Raw genomic sequence first — 23,060 nt, forward strand, 5'->3', positions numbered from 1 at the left:
TCAAGAAACAAGATCACTGGTAGCGAATCTATTATATGAGAATCAAACGTATTCCTTTAACCACGACATTTATTTGATCAACACAAACACATATCTTAAATCAAAACAGAGATTTTGGACGAAGAACTAGTAATGGTTTTGCAACTTAGGCAGCTGCTTTCAGCTTCTTTGCGACAGCAGCAATGTACTTCCCTTGGTGGAAAGCTTGACCGAGTTCCAGATCTGTAGGTTGTCTGGAGCCGTCTCCGGCAAAGGTCCCAGCGCCATAAGGGCTGCCACCCTTAACCTGCTCCATCTCAAACATGCCAGCCCCAAATGTGTAGCCAATGGGGACAAAAATCATACCATGATGAACCAGCTGAGTAATGGCTGTTAACCTGCACAATTACCAAATAATATCAATAAAATGACCCTTTTCTGCTAGTTCTGCAGTCCCACAAAAGCATGTTCTAGTTATAACGAAGATTAGACGATTTATGAACTTACGGTGTAGTCTCTTGTCCACCTCCTTGAGAACCGGTGCTGTAAAAGATGCCAGCAGGCTTGCCTGCCAGCGCCTGAGTCCTCCACAGCCCTCCGGTTGAATCGAGGAAGGCCTTAAATTGAGCAGCCATCATTCCAAATCTAGTGGGGAATCCAAATACGAAACCGTCAGCTTTGGCAAGTTCACTTGGGGTGATCTCTGGCGCATCAGTCTTTGGTGGGGCACCCATTTTTCCAAGAATCTCATGAGATAGAGTTTCTGGGACCTGTTCAATAGCCCCATGTCATTATTTATATACAACGCGGAATGAAGTTCATCATCCTCATAAATAATGGTTGCTGTCTTAAGAAACTCCTCGTACAGAGTTATTGGGCATATGTAGAAAGTGTTAATTCACCTACAAAAGATGCCTGGAAATGGTTCTTGGACTTGTCTTCAGATACAGGCGTGAAATATGATGTCATTCATAGGTTACTATATTTTACTACATAAAAAAAGTGGATAACCTGCTACATTAATCTATTCAAAGTAAAGGTTTCTTTCTTTATCTATGATGTTAGAGCTAATAAATTGAGCACCAACACCACTATAACACACAAACCTGCCATAATTTAGCCTCAACTCCTTCGACAGATTCTGCTCCTTTCTTGATCTCTTGCGCAAGTCTCTCGACATGCCCATACATCGAGTAGTAACTGCACAAATAAATTCAAGTTCCATGGTCAACCGTCGACTGTACAACTGCCAATTTTTTAAGCTATATGCTCTGTTAAAATTCATGCCGCCTCTTAAAGTAATGCAAGAATCATGACAGTGTCAGCATATGAAGTAAAATCACATGGGAAGAAGACCCCGTCCATGATGAATATCAATAAACTAACTCATCGGAGATTGCAGATCCATCCCAGCAGCAACTCCCCTACTAATGCTATTAGGCAACACCAAAATCAAGAATTAAGCAGAAATAACAAACAAGAAAATTCTCCCATTCTGTTGGGTGTTGTGCGTAGGAGAAGATGTTGATGAACAGGGTTTGCAATGCAGGGAAATCAAGAAACAGTGGATTTCCAACACTCAACCATCAAACAACTCTCAAATACATAACACAAGCCACGCTAATGTCATACATGACAAAATAAGGAAAACAAGTACAAAGATGCAGTTAATAAGCATTGAAAAGAACAGCACAGAAATAAAAACCGTAGGTAGATACATTCAAGAAACAGGGGAATTTACAGAACTAAAAAACATGTATTGAATGAATATAGGGCAAAATGTGAAAATACGTACACAATGTACACTTTGGTGGCCATTGGAATAAAGGGTCTCTGTTTAGGGGTGTCTCTGCTCTCTACTGCGTCTCAAGTGTTTGGTGAATGAATATGAAGTGCAGTGGAAAAGAGAAAGGAAGGCTACAGCTATTTATACACACAAACCGTTGACCAATCCTCTTCTGTTATTTTCTTTGCTCTGTCTTCTTTAATGCTGCACACCGCTCCGAATCCATTCCGTAAATTCAATTCAATACAAACTTTAGTATTATTGAATATCAAATTGAATTATTCAGTTCCATTCAATAATTTGCTCAATACAATATCTTTCAGAAAAATTAGGATTTTCAGATTTAATCAATAATTAAAATTGAAATCAAAATTGAACCCGGGTATTGGTTCAATTTCTTTAATTCGAATCGAGTTTAATCAAATTTAAAATATATTACACTTGTTATATAATTAATATATGATTAAAAAAATAATAAGCTACATATTAAATATATCATATTTGTCATAAAAATGATTTGACTCAACTTAAGCCAGTCTGGGTAAGAATTTTTGAATGCATTAGATGTCCCGTTCTCCTAATATTGTGCGTTGTGGTTATTAAACATTTTGAAGACACCATGGTGGGTTTGTTGATGTCACACTTTTCGTCATCATTACTCCATTATTACTGATTATTATATTTAAATAATGTTCAAGTCAGGACTCTTTTCTTCTGTTCTATTTATGACAATGAAAAGCTTTTCTTTATTTTGTCCACTATATGACAATTGGAAATTTCTTACGTTCTTCAATCCAGTTATATTCTTTTAAAATTAATTCCAAATATAATTACTTCCAGATTTTAATTACTTTACATTAATATATATATATATATATCAATTATAGATCTTGATGTTGATTTGAATCCGAACATATTTGAATAGCCTACAAGACTTGAATCATTCAAGATAATATATATATATATATATATATATATACGACTCTAAATGTGTGTCTGGATTGCACGTCTGTTTTGAGATGTAACCTTAGTAATAATCAGCCCCAGTTTATAAATATGTAATGTTTGTGTTGTAATGGTGATGCTTCCATGCCGTCATCATTATTAACGTTGACTAGACTACCTATGTCCCTCAAATCGCTACAATGCCTTGTCCAATAATTATTTTGTCTACACATCTTCAACTCTTTGGTTATTCAACATTATTTTCTATTTCATCGTATATAAAATTTATGTCATTTTCATATTTGAAAAAAATTCAACATGTTATGTAAAATATAATACAAGATTTATGAAGTATTTTAGGTTGTAATAAATACTTTTTAACAAACACTTCATTATAATCCGACTATGATTTTATAACAAACACTACATTATTAAAGAAAATAGGTTTTTGTAGGCTCATTTACACGTCCCGCTCACGTAAATCTTACCACATCAAACTCTCAATCCAAATTAAGATATTAAATTTTATATTCTAAATCTCGTTACATCTTTTCTTCCAAATTTTTATATACATAATTACATTTATATATATATTCAAATAAAATTGATTAATATAATTTCTGTACTCATAATACATATACTAAATTAAATAAAAAATAAATCAGCAAATATAAGCATTAATATTGGGATAATTCAAAACTTGACCACATTAAAAAATTGTTAGGTATTATTACTAAATAGGTGCAGTAAATGCAACCTGCGGGGGAGTGTTGCTGTATTGACCGAAGCTTCTCGTAAAAGAGAGAGGGTGTACAACATTTGACTTGGGTCCTATGTCTCTACTACACTGCGGAAAGGATAGGACGTGAACCCCATGCCGGCGGCTCAATAAACAAGAAAATTAATTACCCTAAAAATTTATTTAAGCAGCTCTCTATCACCCCCCCCCCCCCCTCCCTTTTTTTTTTTCAATTATGGGAGTATAGAAGTTGCATTTGACAAGTTGGAAGTGTGGATATATATACATATATATCACTTTAGCTAAGTTATTATAATCTATTTATAGTAATATTGATGTATTAGTTGAATAAAAAGATATTATAATTTGTTGAATCCGTATCTATATTATTATAAAAGAAAATATTTTGAAGCAAATTTTATCATCCGAACTATGTCCTTTCTTGCATTGTGCTATCAAAACTTTTCTTTTATCAACTTACTATTTCAACTTTGTGAAATTTGCACTTTATCATATATGATCATTATTTTATTGATTTTTCTAACATAAAAATATTACATGTTGTGGATATGTGAAAAATATCACATTATATAACTTTTAAATATCACATGTACACTTCATGTGATGTTTTTTTTGTCCAAAAACTTGGTTAAAAGATAGTTTTAAGTGTAAAATTTTATAAAGTTTAGACGGTAAGTTGACACAAAAAAAAATTTAGATGCCAAAGTGCAAAAATGATCATAGTTCGGACGACAAAATATAATTTATTCTATTTTTTTTATCCAATTTACTCTTTATTTATCCTTTAATTCATTTGATTTTTGTCGAAAAAATTGCCTATGATAGTAATTTTAATATTTTTTAATTATTTTATAATTAGTATTTTTTCTCCTTTCAATCACTACTCTATATGTTTCTCTAACATCTCTTCTTAACATTTCTTTTCTCACTTTCTTCTTTTCACAAACTTCATTCTTCTCACAAATTTTCCTTGTTCTCTCCTTTCGATTTTGCTTTATATACTAACAATATAAGCACTCAAAGCAGTAGACAACGTCAATAATGCACATGAAATCATTGATTTATATTGTCAGTGAACAGAGACGAAAAAATTATTACGTACAAGTTAATTTTAACTGTTTCTTATGACATATATATCTTGCTTTAATTTTAATATCGAATTTTTTGATGATTGTGCACTAATTGTACTTATCGTTTCCATCAATTTCTCTTGAAATTATCTCTATTTTGATTATTGTGGTTTATAATCTTTGAAAAGTCATGCATACATGGTTCATATAAAAGATGTGGGAGAAATGGTACTGATAATTGATTGGATTAGAAAACATTTTGAGCAGTTATTAAATATTCTTCCTTTCTTACTCTCTATCTATGAAAGTAGAAGTCCTATTGTTTTTCTTTGGAAAAATTTGTTGAGTTTATAGTTTAATTATTGAGAAAAGTTAAGGATAAGGCAACCAGATATTTGATGGTTGGTGCTTCTTATTATTAAAAATTCTTGGATCGGATGCCCCTCCTGGAATTCAACTTCTCCTAAGTTGTAAAATTGGACACGGCAAAGCAGTGATGAGATTGGGTTTTAGCTTTTCCAAAATAGCGTATAGGAATGGTGTGTTTTAATGTAAAGAAATTAGGTGGATATATAATAGATTATAATATTTGGGTTAAATAAAGATTAAGGTGGTTGAGAGATTACAATATATTATATTCTAAGCTTTAAAGAAAAAGAGGGAATATGAATGCGACAAAGAAGGCTGCGCAGTGCGTCACCGACGCTCATCATCCCTCTGCGGAGAAAGTTTTTGAGAGTTGCGGGGCAATAAGCTGAGGGGCCTTTGGAACTCAAACTCTACCACTATACATAACCTAAAATGGAAGGCCCAATTTTTGAACTGCTTCCCAAGCAATCCAGCAATTATTCAAGAGCCAGGGAAGCTACTTTTTTCCTCAAGAGTCCAGTTCCAGAAAAATCGCCCCTCTTCTATCCACGTAACACAAACAGTATTAATTTTATACAGTATACAATACACCAAGTTACTGTTTATTGATTTGACCACTCAGCTACATCCTCTCCCTATAAATTCTCTCACTAAACTTGAATTATACCTGAGTGAATTGTTGTGTCGTAAATTTTTCCTGAGGGATGCACCACCTCATCATTAACAATGCATGTTCTAGCAACACTTGTGAATCCAATAACGACTGGAGCACCTCTAATTAGGCTTGTAAGCCATCTCTCATTCTATGAAGAAAAGAAATTCGGATAATACACAAGTCTCAAGACTCTCTCTCTTTTGAGCCAAGCGTCCCTCCTAAACAAAACTATAAGATTTCATCAAAATGGACAATGACATGTGATGTGGGGATATATCTTATGAAGGCTGTATCAAAGCCTCCTCACAATATAATAATAATTTTTCGATAAGTTTTTAATCTATTTTATTAATATTGGGTAAACTACTGGCCCCACCACATCCGAAATCCTAGTTCGTATGAACACATCATGATTATCTAATTATTTTAATGTTTGTATTTCATGTGAAATCTTACAATTATAAATAATTTTATAAACAGTCACTGTTCATTCAACAACTACAATTTTTGTAGTCCTGTCATTCTTACTACCTTCACCTATCTTTTTCTTATAACCTAATTAACTTATGCACTCTATAAACAAAATTTTCTTGATGGGATTCTTATAATGATTTATTTTGTAGATCTCGCATTAAAATGTATCATACTCATCATTATTACCAAATTCTTAAATTCACTATAAAAGACAGCCTTGGGTACAACAACTCGGATAAGAACAAAGCCTGCGCAGAGAGGGGGCACGCTGTTGGTGCTCACGATTTCTTGTTCTGTTTTGCGGTCTGTACATGTAATCATGTGAACGTCCAATCAACAATTTATAGGAGGCATGGACTCCGACTTTAATCTTCAACCAGAAACCAAAAATTTAATTATCATTACCACACAAAGACAAAAACACAAAGCATTCTGGAAATGCTAAGCTTTCGTTTTACATTTACGTAGAGCACTTTGGCAATCGATGGTTTCCTGAAAAAGCATCACGAGAGCCGAGCTTTTGGAGCTTGGAATTAACGTGGAGGGCGACAAATATAAGCATGTTCCAGTCTGATAAACATTGATTGCCAGCAAAGTGATGATCTTGGTTGGATTCAGACAGCGAATGTTCGGCTTTTGGGGGGGAAATACAATCATATGCCCCCCCGACCTACCATTCTCATGCACACACTTTTCTTTCTGGTCAAAGACAGAGATCACTTCAGTCAACTGTTTGATTTTGTGGCCCACCATTCCCATCAATTCACTACTTTCTGATGATTGATTTATGTATATGCTACCATTCGAATGATCATCAAGATTAGCCCAGACGCAAAGAAAGCTAAGGCCCACTCTACTCATGGCACGAAGCCCAGGTACTGTCCTGTCACAAATTGCCCGACCACGATTGCATTAATCAATTAAGTACAAGCCTTTCAGAGAAATAGAAGCAGTCGCATGCCTACAAAGATGAAAGCGTGTTTCAGCTCAATCAGCGGTGAAACCTGAAAACGGGTTCGGAAATGCTTCCCATGTTACCACTTGCACTATTAAAAAATAGCAACTTGCAGAGTATCAGATAGGAAGTTTTCAAAGAAACGACAGCAGTAATAGTCTACTCTGGGCTTTTCCTCGAAGCTGCCCGAAGAACCACCACCATATCCTATTTACAAAGATTATACAAAGCTGCAATTATATGTGATCACCATCACCATTTTTCATCATATAAAAAATTGCACATCGCTTTTGTAGGCCGGCAGCTGCTAGTTACACATCGGAATTAAGCTAGTAAGTGATATTTAAATACGACAATCCAGGAGGAGATGAATCCAAAGTCAAACTATTGCAACCAGGGAAATATTCATTGATTCCAAAATACTGGATGAGTTTGGCTCAGACCCTCAATCATGTGAAGCTACTGACGAGATTTGCAACGCTACAATCAGTGTGGGACAGCACAGGACCCGGACTGATCACCTATTCTAACAATAATTGCTGACGAGGAATCCGGACATGAGGATGAAAATAGATCTCTATTGCAGATGAACTAAAATAGATTTGCACCGGGTGCACACGTGGGGAGGAGGTTAAACAATCTAAAATTACTTTCTCCACTCTTACAGATTCTCGTTGATATAGCTGCTATAATCCCAATTAATGGATGCAAACTCCAATTCCAACACGCAAGAAAGAGTAACCAACGTGGAATGCATGTACATAACAGTAAAACTAATCTACTTGAGATTGCAGACTTCTTGATTGATAAGGGAACAATAGCACGGATATGCTGCTAACATCAGACACAATCAAGAGCTCAGGTAGGTTGAATTAGAGTTTCCGCTGATGAAACCCAGTCAGACACCACCGACTCACCTTCGGAAGATATTAGCATTTTTGATTGTCCCATTGAGCAACCCCAAAACCAAATAATTTGCTTAAGAGCAAACATGAACAGTAGCAATATCATTATGAGTACTATATAAACTAACAATATACAAGAGGCTACGTAAATAAAATATGCCAACATAGTCCTGAACAAGTCAAGAAGTATGCAGTATGTTTTAGATAACTGGTGATTCATGTCCTATCAATCCAATTCAGCAGTCAGTAAAAAAGGTAAAACTGTTGACTGGTGCATAAGGTGATCAACCACTCCATCCAAAACACCTTAACTGTATAGTTCTAAGCCACAAATATGTCATAAGCAGCTGGAATAGTTAATCAAACTCCAGATAGACTTTACACTTCGGCCCATAATACCCTCTGGTTCTGGAATTTATAAGCACACCAACATAGATAATCCTTTGTGCTGCATTAATGTCAAACCTTAATCTTATCAAACCACCCGACAGAGTTCATCTTTTATCATAGACTTAAGTAGCTAACACTTCATATAACTAATTTATATGATAAAATATCTTCAGAACGCAAATTTCAACTCAGCGGTTTTACAGGAGAAACAGAAATCCGAACTTATAACTGAATTATTAATTATTCAGGTTTCAGTTCGCAGAAACTGTAAATACTATTTGTCAGATAAACAGAGTTGCTCCTAGAATAAACTCAAGATCCATTAAAGCCAGTACGTAAACTTGATATCCCACTCGAATCCCCACTACTAAAGCAATATACTGGCATTCAAATGCATGCACATGTGTGCACTGACAATCAGATACCAGGGAGATTTGTTCCACAAATGAAGAGTGAAGAAACCACTTCACAGACAAACTTTCAATATCCAGTATTTGCCGGAACATCGAACACAGGCGAGGCCACATGTATCATATGATTATTGAAGATGTACAATGAAAGAACAATATTTTTCTTATGTCATTCTTTATACAAAAATCTATTCCAAGAACAGGAAAATTACAAAAACTACCTACTCACCTCCAAGATGCAAATTTTCATCGCAGCTTACCACCTCTTTCACTTCAATCAACTTCACCTTCAACCACTAAAAAAAAAGAAAAAAGAATCACACATTTTTTCTCTTCCCCTGCAACACCTGAATCAAAGTTTTCGCATTACGCCTCACTTTCTCATTGTCATCCTCCAATAACCCAACACATATCTCAAACACTCCTCCTCTTAAAGCTTCCATACCCATCTTTTCACTATAGCAACACAGAGAACTCAATGTTAACAGGGCGTATTGCACACCCCTGGCACTCCCATTCCTCATAATCCCAATTAAAATATCCAATAACTGGCTACATCTCCCCATTTCATCCCGCGCCAGTTTGCATTTTGCTAATAGGCCCAACACCTCCACAGCCCGTTCAAGGCCCGAATTTGCATTCTGGATTAAAATGGGCACAGCCCCATTCTGAATTGCTCGAACCCGATTATCAGGAAAAGAACAAAACGTGAACAGAGCGGTGGCTGCTTCTTTTCTCTCCCTCGAGTTTCCAATCTGGAGGAGGGACACCAAACCCGGAATTGCATCAGGATATGACCCGATGGTGACCTTATTGACTTCCAGCACGGCGAGGCTAGTCAGCACAGTGGCCGCCACAGCGCGTGAGTCCCCAACACCGCAACGGAGAGCGTAAACCACCTTCCCAACAATTCCCTCCGCCACCAGCCCTACCTTGCTGTCATCATCCAGACTCAAGTTAAGAAGCAAATGAAGGGCCTTCTCCTGGAGCCACGGCTCCGGCGAGTCGATACAGTTTAAAACGGCCGACACGGCCCCCGACTCGGTAAGGCGACGCCGAATCGCCGAGTCCCTCTTGGAAACCCGGGTGAGTTGGTCGAGCGAGTTAATTTTATCTTCCAACCGGGAGGAAGGTGAAAGCAAAAGGTGGAGGAGGGTTTGTGGATTGGAAAGATAGTGTTGGGGGTCGGGGAAGGAGACGAGGGTAAAATTAGAAATGAGGCTGCGGAGGGCGTGGTTGGGAATGAGGGAAGGGGGTTCGGGCAAGGGGAGTTTGGTAATTGGGCATGTACGGTGGCCGGCGTCCAACCAGCGCTGTATTGAGGAGCGATCGAAGGTGTGACCGGTGGAGAGAATAACAGGGTCAGACATTATCTCTAAAGAAATGGGGCATTTGAAGTCATCGGGCAACTGGGATGCCATCCTCCTTGCTCTTCTCTCTTTGCTGCTGCTTCGTTCCCCTCGGCCCTCTTTCTTGGGGAGTAACTGTGTGTATATAGGGTGTTATATTTTTCTGTGTTTTCCTTGTGTGGGTATCGGAAAATGGAAGAGGGGAAGGCCTGATTCCTGAAGGCGGAAGGGGGAGGTTTATGAGGTTTACGTGGTGTTGCTGGTGCGAGTACTGAATGGGAATGGGAAGGATTAATATGTGAGGTGGAGGAGCTCTGCTTGTGACACGGCCACCGTTACTCTCTGCTTTCACATTCTAAATTACACTCTTGCCCTCCCCTACATTCCCAATATCTAATACTATTTTTTAGGGGAACCTCCTATTAATTATTATTATTATTGTTTTCTTTTAAGAGTGATATATCAATTCAAATAATATATTAATATGATTAATAATAATAATAAATTATATTAATTTAATTAATATAATTAAACATATTAACAAACTACAATAATTTACATAAAATCAAACAAATATTCACACATTAGATTAAAAACGAATCTATAAGATCAAATTTATTTATAAAATTTAGCATTAATTATTATTCTAAAACGTCATCAATCATTAATATATATTAAAACTTCTAGAAAAAAAATAATAAAAATTTAAAATACACAAACATCGAGTGTGCTTTTACCACTAATTCAATTAAGTTCTAAAAGCTAAATTACTTGGATGTAATAATTATACGGGGTGGAATATTTCGAGCACAAAGTTTCTTTTTTTAAACATAATGTAATAAACATAAAGCTTACCACTTCATTTAAATATATCGTGAATTAAAATACTTAATTTTTAAAATGTCAATGAGGCGCTACAATGATTAAATTAAATAGTATTTCAATAAATTTTAATATAAGTGACATTTTATATTTTTTAAGATAATCACAAGAATTTAATCTATTCTTTTCTTTTAATTACCAAAATGAAAAGAAACAATTAGTGTTTGATGGAAAGTGAAAAGAGTAGGTATAACATAGGTGAGGGTAATTTGGGAAAATGGTAATTTAGAGAATCCGTTGCCGTTGGTGTTGAATTAAAAAAGAGGGTCATAGTCATTGGGGTTTGTCGGTTGCTTTTGCCTGAAAGGAAGGGGAATTTGGAACACATTCATATCCAATCATAAATCATTCTCTTCATTTTTCCAAAAACCGAAAAAGAAAATAACAAAAGAGACAAATTATTCTTTCAGCTTAATCACACGTTGCAAAATACACGAAAATAATAATAATAATAATAAAATACCTTTAATAACTATTTAATTTAATTAACAATTATATATTTTTATTTTAAAAAAATCCCAAGTCAAATATAAGTTTATGAGGCTGGCGACCACCCAACCGTTAGTAATTAAAGAAAATAAATAAATAAATAATTCATCAAATTTATTTATGTAGACTTTAGAGGTAGAAGAAGTATTGAATTTTGACTTTTGACATATAATTATTTGCATTTATGTTGTAAGCCACCAGTTTGGTTTACCTAAATGCCCTTTAATTATTGCCACTGTTCACTACGACTACAACCAATGTTGCTATTTTAGTTTCATTTTTGGAAGAGATTCATAATTTATAAACCAATGATGGGAAGTTTTAGGTAGAATTAATTTTTAAGCACAAAAATAAAAGTCAAGAAAAGATCAGTTACAAAAATAGAGATATTTTTATGTGTAAAAAATTATTTTATTCACTAATAAAGTTTTAGTTTAGTGGTTATAGTTGGAGATGACAACGGAATGAATTTGGAGGGGGTCTATCTGGATGGATAGCCCCGTCTCGCACCCATGCCCTGCAAAAAATAATTTAAATTTAATTAATGAATTAATCGAATAAGTGATAAAATTATAGATGAAATTAGATTTTTTTTTGTTTTATTCTTAATTTAATATCTTATATAAGTGTCTCAAATTATGTACTAAAAATAACCATCATTTTAGATGTAGATATTTTTAAAAAGGGATAAGTCTTAATCTAAAATGAATTGTATAAGACATAGTATACGTTCATCTAAATTATTAATTTTCTTATCAAATAACATTATTTTACGATTTATAATGAATTATATAATATAAAGAATGCATTCAACTAATATTTTATTTTTTTAATAAATAATATCAATTTAAATATAATTACCTTAACATATATTCATCTAAATTATTAATTCTCTCATCAACTAATTTTTTATTTCTTGTATTTCTTATATAGAGTTGGATATATGCCAATTGTTTAAGAATTTACATATATATAATACTAATTTTTTTTATTATTAATATATTACGTATGAATAATAAATAATAAAAAGAATATTTAATTCGAGGGGGGCGGGGTGGATTCGGTACAAAATTCATATCCCGCCTTGAACATGACTGGATCCGAATCCTAAAGAACCGGACCCGTCCCAGACCCATCAAAATCAATATCGAACCCGCTCCAAATAGGGCGCGATCGATGCCCCAGTTTTAATTGCCACCTCCTGTTATAGTTGAGCTCTTATGAAACAGTACAAGGTTATAACTTCAAGTACTACTAATCGTACGTGTCTTTGGTTTTTTTTTTTCCGTCACACAATTTGTCCTCATATCCAATATTAAAAAATAAAAAACCATTCCTACTCAATACGAGATTAGAGTTAAACCCCTCTCGATAAGTATGAGTTTAAAGTTTCGAACTCTTACTCATTGATAAAAATCTATCTTAGACTCCAACTCGCTTATCATCGCACCAACAACTTATTGGTCTTTTACTAAAATACGTATCTAATTAGTGATTAGTGAATACAATGCATCAAATTATATATGACAATTCTCCTTGTAACAAACTCAAGTTAAGTCAATCGTGCTCATGGACCTAATTTTTGGACTAATGCTTAATAAGAGGAGACACGTATTTTGACTGAACATGTGGTTTCTTAACTTTCCGGTATGATGAGATTGCTCTTTGCTGTTTCTGGTATCATCTTTATTTGATCTTAAAATTTATTGAAACTGGGCAATAAATTTCTGAATCATCATAAGTTTAGGTTGTTACCTTTATGATCTTTAACTGGAGTTAGCTTTAAGGTTCGTTAATGTTACATGCTCGCAGCAATAATTTGTCTCTTTCCTAACATTTGCACAGTTTAGTATACAGGTCCTTCTAAGACATTTGCAGTATCAAACCTATGTGATATTCTTATTTGTTTGCATGGAAAAAAAAATGTGAAAAATGAATGCGCTCTATCGACCTTGGAGCAGTGTCATAGTTATTTCATTCGAAGTTTGAGGCTTTTTCCCTGTTGACGAGGATTCACTGTCGACTATAGTTCGTTCTAGGTAAAATCCAGGTTGTTTAGGTTGAGCAATCACTGGATGTTCACTGTCCAACATTAGCAAAACGTTGGGCATTGTAGGCCTGTCTTCAGGGCGTTGCTGCACACATAACAGGCCGACCTGGATAAACCGTAAAACTTCAGATGTTGCGCTTGGCACCACCATTGATGCATCCAAAAGATACATCGGGTTTCCTTCCGTCCATAATTTCCAGGCCTGATTAAGTCAAAAGAATTTCAACAGCGGTAGAAAGAAATTTTTGTAACGGAACTGTTGTGCTCTACATGAAGATATATAGAAGTTTTGATAGACGTACATGTCCTAAGAGATTGAGGTCATGATCAGGATGATAGAATCCTCTATTCTTCTTGCCGCTCAATATCTCCAACACTAGTACCCCGAAGCTAAACACATCAGATTTCACTGAAAATAATCCATCTACTGCATATTCAGGGGCCATGTAGCCACTATAGGAAACAACACGAAAAGTTTATTAGGAGATGTAGAAGAAATTAATAAGACTAGAAAGGAAAAGTGACACATGCAATTGCTTACTAGGTGCCCATGACTCTCTTTGTATTTTGTTGATATTGATCACCTCCAAACGTTCTTGCTAACCCAAAGTCTGATATTTTAGGATTCATCTCATTATCTAGAAGAATGTTGCTTGCTTTCAGATCCCTATGAATTATTCTTAATCTTGAATCGCGGTGAAGGTAGAGAAGTCCACGGGCAATTCCCACGATAATGTCAATGCGCGTCTGCCAGTCTAGAGTTGTATCTGTTGTTTGATCTAGGCAGATTGATCGAAAACGTTGAGAGTTCAGTGTTCAAATTTATATAAGAAATGACTGAAAGCTAGGATTGAGAGACTTACTGAAAATGAACAGGTCCAAACTTTTGTTGGGCATGTACTCATAGACCAACATTCTGTCGTCTCCATGAATGCAACATCCCAGTAGCCTTACAAGATTCCTGTGCTGCAGTTTAGCAATCAAAATGACTTCATTCTTGAACTCTTTGAGGCCTTGTCCAGAATCCCTGGAGAGTCTTTTCACTGCTATCTCTTTGCCAGATGGGAGGGCACCCTGCATATTATCAAATTCAAGATAAAGAAATCGACCCGAAATATATGTAAAGCACTAACGGTTTAATTCATCTAAAACAACAACAAAAAAAAAAAAAAAAACACTTGGACGAAAGAATAGTTGCGTTTCTATGACAAAGACATACCTTGTAAACTGGACCAAAACCACCTTCCCCAATTTTGTTTGCAAGTGAAAATTCATCAGTGGCAGCTGCAATTGTGGCAAAATCAAATAAAGGTAAATCCAGGTCTTCATCTCCTATGCCTTCACTATTATCTTGGCTTGGATTATCGTGTTGCTGATCTTCCAAGGCTGGTTTTAATTGAGAAGTTGTTAGGAAAAGAGCAATGCAAAAATAACGGCTCATAAAACAGAAACAGAATGTCAACAACACTTGGAATTTGCAACAGCCGTTCAGACAAAAGACTTGTTCTACAACAGTTAACGAGTAGTTAATGAATAGATCATAAAAATATGTACCACAATTAAAATGCAAAAAGTTTCTGGTTCTCAAATGATAAAGACAGATGAACTAATTCAATCAGTCAACACGCCAAGCAGATTGGAAAGTCATTATGCGTGTAATATAAGAATCAGTTGTCAAATGTTAGGCTAGCAAGAGATGACTCAGTAAACTACTCAAATAATTTTCAAAAGAATGACCTTCGTGTTAAATGCTAACCAGTTTTGTTCTTCGACCTCCTTCTGCGGATAAGCAACCAAATGATTAGGGCCAATAACAGTAGGAATGAAGCCACAGATACTGATGCGATCACAGCTGCTTTCTTGGAACTGTTGCTTGATTCTTTGTAATAACATATTAGTACATTTAGAATTGTTTAAACATACTAGTAATCAGTATAATCTACAGTATACTAAATAGATCTATGAATATATTGATTAAAAGACGAAGGAATTACCAAGTTCAGACACAGGCATCCGAACAAACAAGTCCTGTCCACCTAAAGCATAGATTCTGACATCAACCAAATTCCCAAACCAGCATATACACCCACTCAATTGTGTCTTGGCATAGGCCACACACGAACAATTGTCCAAACAGGCCTTCTCGCATTCCTCTAGGCTCCTTGCACTCCTATTCACCAGACCACTCGACGGGTCCGGCAGTTTCAGCCCGGAAAACTTCCTGAATCCCGTCGGCTTGCTACAGTTTAATGGTGTCCTCCGGGTACATCCGCCTGTCCAATCAAACCGCGCCCAATCCTGTCTCAGTCGAGGTGTGAACCCAGTCAAGCAAGCGCACCTTGGCGATCCATAGATGTTGCAAACACCAAAATTCCCACACATTGCATAATCATCACACTCGTCTGATTGCATTTTAGCTATGTCAATCCACTGGTTACGCGTCTCGCTCCACATAAGATGCTTCAGGAGCCCTGACTGGTTTATCACAAATCTTGATATGATAGAGTCGTCAGTGTTTTCGAATGCATAATACACGTTTTCAGAATCGTAAACAAAAATTGGATTGAAAACTGGATTTTGTTGCAGAACAGGAGCGCCACCAAATCGAACGCCGTCCCAAGGCCCACTTCTGAACAGAATAACTGATCCTTGGCGGAGAATTATTGAAGGCAGCGCCCCCGGGGCCATCCTGTATGTAAAGTCCCCTCGTAAAGGATCTTGAATACTTCTCCATGATGTCAAATACCATTCTTGATTGGTTCTGAGATTCCAGCCAATTTTCATGCCAGGAATTAGCGTATCAGACGGATAATCAAAACTTTGCCAAACATAACTGTCCGGATCGTCATCAATTGCCGTACTGTTCGTCAGGACGAGGTTTCCATTGTCGAGAAGTTTCAAGATTGGACTACTCACAGTTGTTGACGGTGAATTTGCAGTCCAGACGATATTTGATTGGTTTCTTGTGATGATAATGTTTCCAGATGGAGTAATTGCGAGGGTCCCGGACAAATCTACTACTGGGTCATCCTTGTTGGCCACCCAGACCACGGTTTGTTCCGGCACTTTCTTGAACCATATTCCCAAGTATCGGTTGTTGGAACTCCATGGACTAAAGAAACCCAACTCGAATGTTCCGTTACGAGAAACAAGCGTTGTGCCGTTATCTAGGAGGGTTTGATTTGGAGATATGCTATCTACTGCAATGGATAACTTGAGGAAGAGTTGAGCGATGAAGAAGAAGTAGAGAGCATGAAACTGTGTCTTAAGTTTCATGATGATCTCAATTACAATTGACAGGCAACGCATGTCCCATTGCCACTGCGTTTAGCTATGTGGACAAAGGGGGTTTGAACTTCAAAAGTGTGAATGATAGTTGAGGAGTGGAACTCAGAAGGGATAAAAGTCGAATAAAGAAATATAGCGATCTCTTTCACTTCATCACAAAAACAAGCCGACTATTCAGACTTTTGCTGGGTCAAACCATAAGTCTTGAGTTATTAAAGGAGATTTTTCTAAGTTCTATATGTATAATTCAACACGGGTCCGTCAGAGTGGGTATGATAGAGTCTTTGTGTTCATCAATCAATTGTATGCATAGACAAAATCGCCATATAATGTAAGTGTGCGTGTCTTTATATGAAAGTTCTAGAAATAGCATACGATAAGTTTGTGAAACCCATTATTTAAACTCCTAGTATTGGTATATAATATCAGTAGATATTGTTTAGTAGTAGTTTTAGCTGCTATACTGAATATATGGTAGAATGCTAAAAAATTATAGAAATTTGAAGTGTTTGCCTGCTCTCACATAGCTACTATTTTCACATTTCTTCAGCAAACTGTCAGCTAAGAGATAATAAAATCGGAGTACTCTGTCCCAGAAACTGGTGGGTATCTCTCAGTAGCAGCTGCATTCTTGTTAATGTCGCCGGTCAAATAAGAACCTACTAGCCCACTCATCAATCATGGGCATTTCAAAATTTAGGTCAAGATTCACGTAGCCATTTGCAGAAATAAACATAAAGGCAGACAAGAAACAGAGTGGGGGGTAATCTTGCAGAATCCTTCAACAATTATAGCAAATTTTCTGCCCTTTGGCTGTTTACAGTTGGTCAGGACTCAAAAAATGTTGCTGACCAGGTCAGTAACATCGCACCTATTTTTAATTGTTATGAGGAACTTCTATCCGCACGACTTAAGAGTTTCACAAATTTTGGTTAAGCATATCAATTTGTTTTCATTTCATCATACATCAAACACAATAATCAGTAGCGTTTGATCTTCGTTTTCAGTTTGTATTATGCTCTCCCTGTTAATGTTGTGACTGTCAGCCCGTTAACACTGTCTTGGTTCCATTCCAGAGATACAGCAAATCCTGTAGCTGATCTTCGGGTGAAAAATCCAGGTTCTTGGGGTTCCGGCAATGTTACAGTCTCATTCTCCAACATGGAGACCACTTGACTTATTGTTGGCCTTTCTTCAGAGCTATTCTGCACGCACAAAAGACCAACTTGGATGTACCTACTGGCTTCAGCCTCCACAAAGGAGTCTTCTATTGCTGGATCTATCATTGCCAATTCCCTTCCCTCATTCCATAGTTTCCATGCCTGGAACAAATTTATATAGCAGGTTTGTAGTCTGTTAGCCGAGCATGCCCAGAACCAGAATCTATGTCTAAATTTGAAATGGAAGTAAATCAATCTACTTACATGCCCTAAAAGATTAAACTCATGGTCAGGGTGGTGAAAACCCCAGTTTCTTCGGCCGCTTATGATTTCTAGTGCGAGAACACCAAAACTGAACACATCTGATCTTGTCGAGTAGTGACCATCCATCACATATTCTGGCGACATATAACCGCTGCATCCCTGACAGAGTTAGCTATCCTGATATATATTAAGAGTACTTATAATAGTAAATTGTAACTTTTACTCACTGTGTTCCAATCACTCTCCTTGTTATCTCTTCCCTCTCATCCTCAAAATTCCTTGCTAAACCGAAGTCGGATATTTTTGGGTTCATCGCATCGTCCAACAACATGTTACTTGCCTTCAGGTCCCGGTGAACTACTCTCAATCTTGAACCGAAATGAAGATAATCTAATCCCTTAGCTATCCCTTTAAGAATGCTAATGCGCGTTGCCCAGGGCAGCAGTCTCTTTCTAGCTGGATCTGCATATCAAAACATCCAAAAAGTATTTGTAGAGCAGTAGTTTTTTGGATTCGTCATTATAATTTACTTCTGGAGCTTGAAAGGAGGTTAAAAAACACAAAGCAGCAAGTAGTTACCAAATATGAATTGGTCAAGACTCTTATTTGGCATGTACTCGTAGACGAGCATTCTTTCTTCTCCTTCAATACAGCAGCCCAAAAGCTTAACAAGATTACGGTGCTGAAGTTGTGCGATCAGTCTCACCTCATTCTTAAATTCTTGGAGCCCTTGATTTGAATTTTCTGACAGCCTCTTCACCGCTATTTTTTGTCCATCTTGTAATTCTCCCTGAAGATCATGATGCATGACATTTTCAGAGTTAGCATATGGAAGAAACGCATTCCTGACGCCATTTATGGTACTCTTCTACAAGATATTTCTTCCTAGTGTAGTAAAATTACCTGATAAACTGGTCCAAAACCTCCTTGGCCAATCTTATTTGTCAGGGAAAAATTATTGGTTGCAGCAGAAATTGTGCTCAAGTCAAATAATTGAATGTAATTCTCATCATCCTGAACTGAAATGGATTCCCTTCTTTGTAGTCCATCTACCTCACAGAAAATTGATCAACTTGAACTTGATAAGTTTACTTGTACAAGGATAAGGGCCAAAACGCAAAACCATAATAAAGAATGGCCCCAAGAATTCTAAACCTCGTAGTATTATAACGTATGTCGAAATATAACCAGATGAGAGAATTAAAATAAGTAAAACCGCATGGAAATAAAATTTGACATAAAAAGATTGAGCTACTCAATAGTTTGTTGAAGAGATTGAAATATGATGTTAGCCTGGTTTCAGAAAAGTGATTTGAGGTACCTTGCTTGTCTGCCTTCTTGGTAAGGGATCTAAATTGGCTTGTAGCACACCAGAAAACTGCTCCAAGGAATGCTGCCAAAAGGAGGCTGGATATTATAGAAACCTGCTTCTTCCTCTTACCATGGGAAATAGAGTCTGGACAAGCACATGTAACAGGAAGTCAGTCATGGTCTCCATTGCACGGTGAAGCAGTACTGAACAAGACACCTCAAATACCTATCTTAATTAAGCACAACAATGCACACAGATGACCATTGTATCAATGTTCAAAAGCTTTAGTTTCTTTTTTAGCTTAATTGATACTGAGCCAAGTAGGAATTTGGCCTTCTAACATGTTAAGAAGATCGTGAATTAAAGAGATATATAACTAGAAAATATAACATCTTTGCTATTCTGAATCCTTCACAACTTCATATAAGAACTTTAGCAAAAATTCTTTGAAGTATATATTAGTGTTCAATAGTGTGAGGGAGATGAAAACAAAAGAACAAATAAACAAATTACAAATGAAAGAGCAAAGCTTGTAATTTCACTTGTACTCTCTTCTCAAATTCTCTCTTAAATAACTATGATAAGAGATGATATCTTATGTCTTCCTAGATGATATGCATGTACCAAATAGACACACGTATAATAATAATTTACAACAAAAAGAAGAGAAACTATAATGGTGCGTCAAGGAGTACTTAAACTAGATAAGTAATATACGTGCAAGGTTGCACGAGTAGATACGTAATCATGTGTTACTTGCAGTTTTTAGATAATTGAATAGTTTCTATTATTATACATTAATGTATACTTCAAAACAAGTAATCAATCTTATTTGTATACGTGTCAGTAAAATAAGAGTACGATCGACTAGAATATTTGTTATTTAGTTAGCGCGCCGCAATTTTAAAGAAAAACAAAATAATATAATCATTAGCAATTAATGAAGTAGATACCTAGTTCAGCACGTGCCATACGGATATAAAGCTCGTCTCCGTCGTGAGTAGAATCCCTAATATCAACCAATTTATCCAACCAAACAACACACTCACTTCCATTTCCATATATATCAATGCTAGTGTAAGCCATGCAAGTGCACTCCTTTAAACAATAATCCCCACATTCTTTAGGGTTCAAGCCCTTCCTCACACTAAAATTATCCGGCAATTTTAGTCCTTTGAACTTCACAAAACCATCATCACCACTACAATTTAGAGCATTCTTTCTCCTGCAACCGTCTGTGCAGTCTAACCTACCCCAATCATGGGGTGAATTCGCCAGAAAACCCTTAAGACACCGGCAACCTGGATCTTCGGCATTGCAAATCCCATAAGGCCCACAGGACTCATATCTATCACAGATATCCTTATTCAAAGTCACCATTGGAACCCAAGACTGAGAGCTACTTTTCCATTTCAAAAATTGTATGGCGCCTATCGAATTCACCACCAACCTCAGTAAAATGGAGTCATCCAACATTTCAAACATAAAATAAACCCCTTCAAGACTGGAATGATAAACAGTCCTGAAAACTGGGTTTTCCTTCATGTTAGTCCCACTAAATCTTTTCCCATTCCAGGGACCCCACCTCGATTGAGTTACCCCGTTCTTTTCCAGCAGCAACTGAGGCGAGCTTGGCGACTCCATTCTGAACGCGAAATCACCGTACCCCGGGTCCTCGGATGTCGTCCACGATGTCAGAAGACGGTCCATCCTGGCTTTTATATCCCAACCTATCTTCATTCCCGGTAGCAATGTATCAGAAGGAAAATCAAAGCTTTGCCAAGCGTACCTTTTATCAGAGTGATTTTTACCATTTTTAATAACAAGATTGCCTGAATCCAGGAGCACCAGTAAAGGCCTGGCCGTAGGCCGATTCAGTCCGGCGACGGAAATCATGTTTCCTTCATCATCACGAAGCAAGAGGTGCCCACATGAATTCATAAGAAGTTTGACGCCATTCCCACGCAAGGGCTTCATCCTGTTAGCAACCCATACCACTGTTAATGGTTTGATTTCCCGATACCATATACCCAGGTACTTCAAGTCCCGATTCGAGGTATCTCTTCTCGAAGAAACATTAAAAAATCCCATTTCAAATCGCTTGTTGTCCGACGTTAAAGTCTGTCCATTCTTCAAAACGTGATGCGGGGCTAAAGTGTTTTTAGCATCAGTGCAGATGAGTGAGGTTAAAAAAACATACAGCAAACAAATTTCCACCGACCAAGAAAGAGCATTACTCATTGAAAAGGTCTTGGTTGGGTATGGTGTTATCGATGAGGATTTTGAGTTGATGTTGATTTCTGGGATTTGCAGCATTCTTTGCTTTTTGTTTTCTTGCAGACGGCTGGTAATGGGAAAGTGCAGTGTTTAAAGACACTAAAACCAAGCGTTTCAAGGTCGAGTGGTTTTTATAAATTTCAGTGTCTTAATCTTAATTTTGCAAGTGAAGTTTATACGGACCAGGGGTCCGGTTTTTGGGTAGTTACTTAGTTATGTTTCAGGGCCACCTGGGACTGAATTTCGGAGGCGAATGTCGCATGTATAGATTTATATATAAAAGATGCTGTTTTGGAAGAGGTCTATAATCTATAGTTGTTAAGGCTGCACCACTTTCTATGGATGCCCGAAAGTAGCAGGCGAGCAGAACGCAATCTGGAAATTGACTCATCAATTTCAAAAATACGCCTAATGTTGGAGTCAGATATATACTATCTGGAAGGCAATTAATAATTAGAATCATTCAAGGCATAGTCGCATGTGGTTGAAAATGCTTTAATTTATTGAATTAATTTCTGACAACCCAGACTTCATAGTACTGGGTGCAACACTTTCAACTTGTGTGACATAACATGCTGAATTTCCTGCAGGCAGTGCCAACATTCTGCATGCATGGACATAAAACAGACGGCCAACTATTAAAGTACATGACAAATTTGAGATGCATGGCTTTACTCACTGATGATTCAATCCTTTTCTATAACTTCTTACTCATAAATAATTTGAAACATACTACTTGTAAGAATGTTTCGGATCGGAATTTAACTGTGCAAATTTCATTCACATATGAAGCAGTCTTTTACGATTTAGAGACGACCCTGTTGAAAATCTACCTTTTTTGGTACTTTGTTTGGATATTTAATTTTCTATATTCATGCATTTTTGTGACTTGAAAAAACTCGAATATAAGAATTATATAAAGAGTGGGACGGTCTGGATTGTATTTAAGTCAATTATATTGTTTGCTTGTGTCCATTAGTTGTGAAACATATCCAAATTAATATTTAAATAATTATGATTAGCCATTAATTATGATGAGGCTCCTTAATGATTAATTTAGATTCATTTTCAATCAAAATTCTAAACACAAAAGCCACTCTTATTAAGTTGAATATGATAAATCATAATAAAAAAATTCAAATATTATTAAGAACAAAGGAAATTAAGAACCTAGAGGCTGAACTATTACAACAACTTGCACAAATGTGGTCGACGTTTATTCAAAATTCAAACTGAAACCATATTTACTCAAATTTCAATTAGCCTATATAAATTGGACAATGCAGGTGGC

At 36.4% G+C, this 23,060-nt stretch overlaps 4 protein-coding genes across 5 annotated transcripts; all 4 read right to left on the reverse strand.

Annotated features, from left to right (window-relative positions):
- LOC105175436 (putative NAD(P)H dehydrogenase (quinone) FQR1-like 1) lies at positions 1-1,933 on the reverse strand. The gene is made up of 4 exons (XM_011097871.3): positions 1,775-1,933; positions 1,086-1,179; positions 487-749; positions 1-377 (listed from the first exon to the last, which is right to left on the reverse strand). The coding sequence occupies exons 1-4, from the start codon at positions 1,795-1,797 to the stop codon at positions 146-148; spliced, it is 612 nt and encodes a 203-aa protein (XP_011096173.1). The 5' UTR covers positions 1,798-1,933; the 3' UTR covers positions 1-145.
- Positions 1,934-8,721: 6,788 nt separating this feature from the next.
- LOC105175437 (U-box domain-containing protein 8) lies at positions 8,722-10,335 on the reverse strand. Its single transcript, XM_011097872.3, has one exon. The coding sequence runs from the start codon at positions 10,117-10,119 to the stop codon at positions 9,016-9,018; it is 1,104 nt and encodes a 367-aa protein (XP_011096174.1). The 5' UTR covers positions 10,120-10,335; the 3' UTR covers positions 8,722-9,015.
- A 2,881-nt stretch (positions 10,336-13,216) lies between these two features.
- LOC105175472 (G-type lectin S-receptor-like serine/threonine-protein kinase At4g27290) lies at positions 13,217-17,001 on the reverse strand. Its single transcript, XM_020698190.2, has 7 exons — positions 15,463-17,001; positions 15,225-15,347; positions 14,688-14,854; positions 14,332-14,542; positions 14,010-14,247; positions 13,771-13,921; positions 13,217-13,670 (listed from the first exon to the last, which is right to left on the reverse strand). Exons 1-7 carry the CDS (start codon positions 16,775-16,777, stop codon positions 13,362-13,364), a joined length of 2,514 nt encoding a protein of 837 aa, XP_020553849.1. The 5' UTR covers positions 16,778-17,001; the 3' UTR covers positions 13,217-13,361.
- A 603-nt stretch (positions 17,002-17,604) lies between these two features.
- LOC110012998 (G-type lectin S-receptor-like serine/threonine-protein kinase At4g27290) lies at positions 17,605-21,920 on the reverse strand. Of its 2 annotated transcripts, XM_020698189.2 has the most exons (7): positions 20,446-21,920; positions 19,502-19,636; positions 19,084-19,229; positions 18,760-18,970; positions 18,408-18,642; positions 18,181-18,331; positions 17,605-18,078 (listed from the first exon to the last, which is right to left on the reverse strand). In XM_020698189.2, the coding sequence occupies exons 1-7, from the start codon at positions 21,806-21,808 to the stop codon at positions 17,770-17,772; spliced, it is 2,550 nt and encodes an 849-aa protein (XP_020553848.1). In that variant the 5' UTR covers positions 21,809-21,920; the 3' UTR covers positions 17,605-17,769. The 2 variants fall into 2 exon arrangements, with proteins under 2 accessions (XP_020553848.1, XP_088732801.1); XM_088876675.1 differs by having other exon boundaries at positions 17,605-18,331.
- Between the last annotated feature and the right edge of the window lie 1,140 nt (positions 21,921-23,060).

This window comes from Sesamum indicum, linkage group LG12 (genome assembly GCF_026168435.1).
Source record: "Sesamum indicum cultivar Baizhima isolate 11 linkage group LG12, ASM2616843v1, whole genome shotgun sequence".
Taxonomy (NCBI): domain Eukaryota; kingdom Viridiplantae; phylum Streptophyta; class Magnoliopsida; order Lamiales; family Pedaliaceae; genus Sesamum; species Sesamum indicum.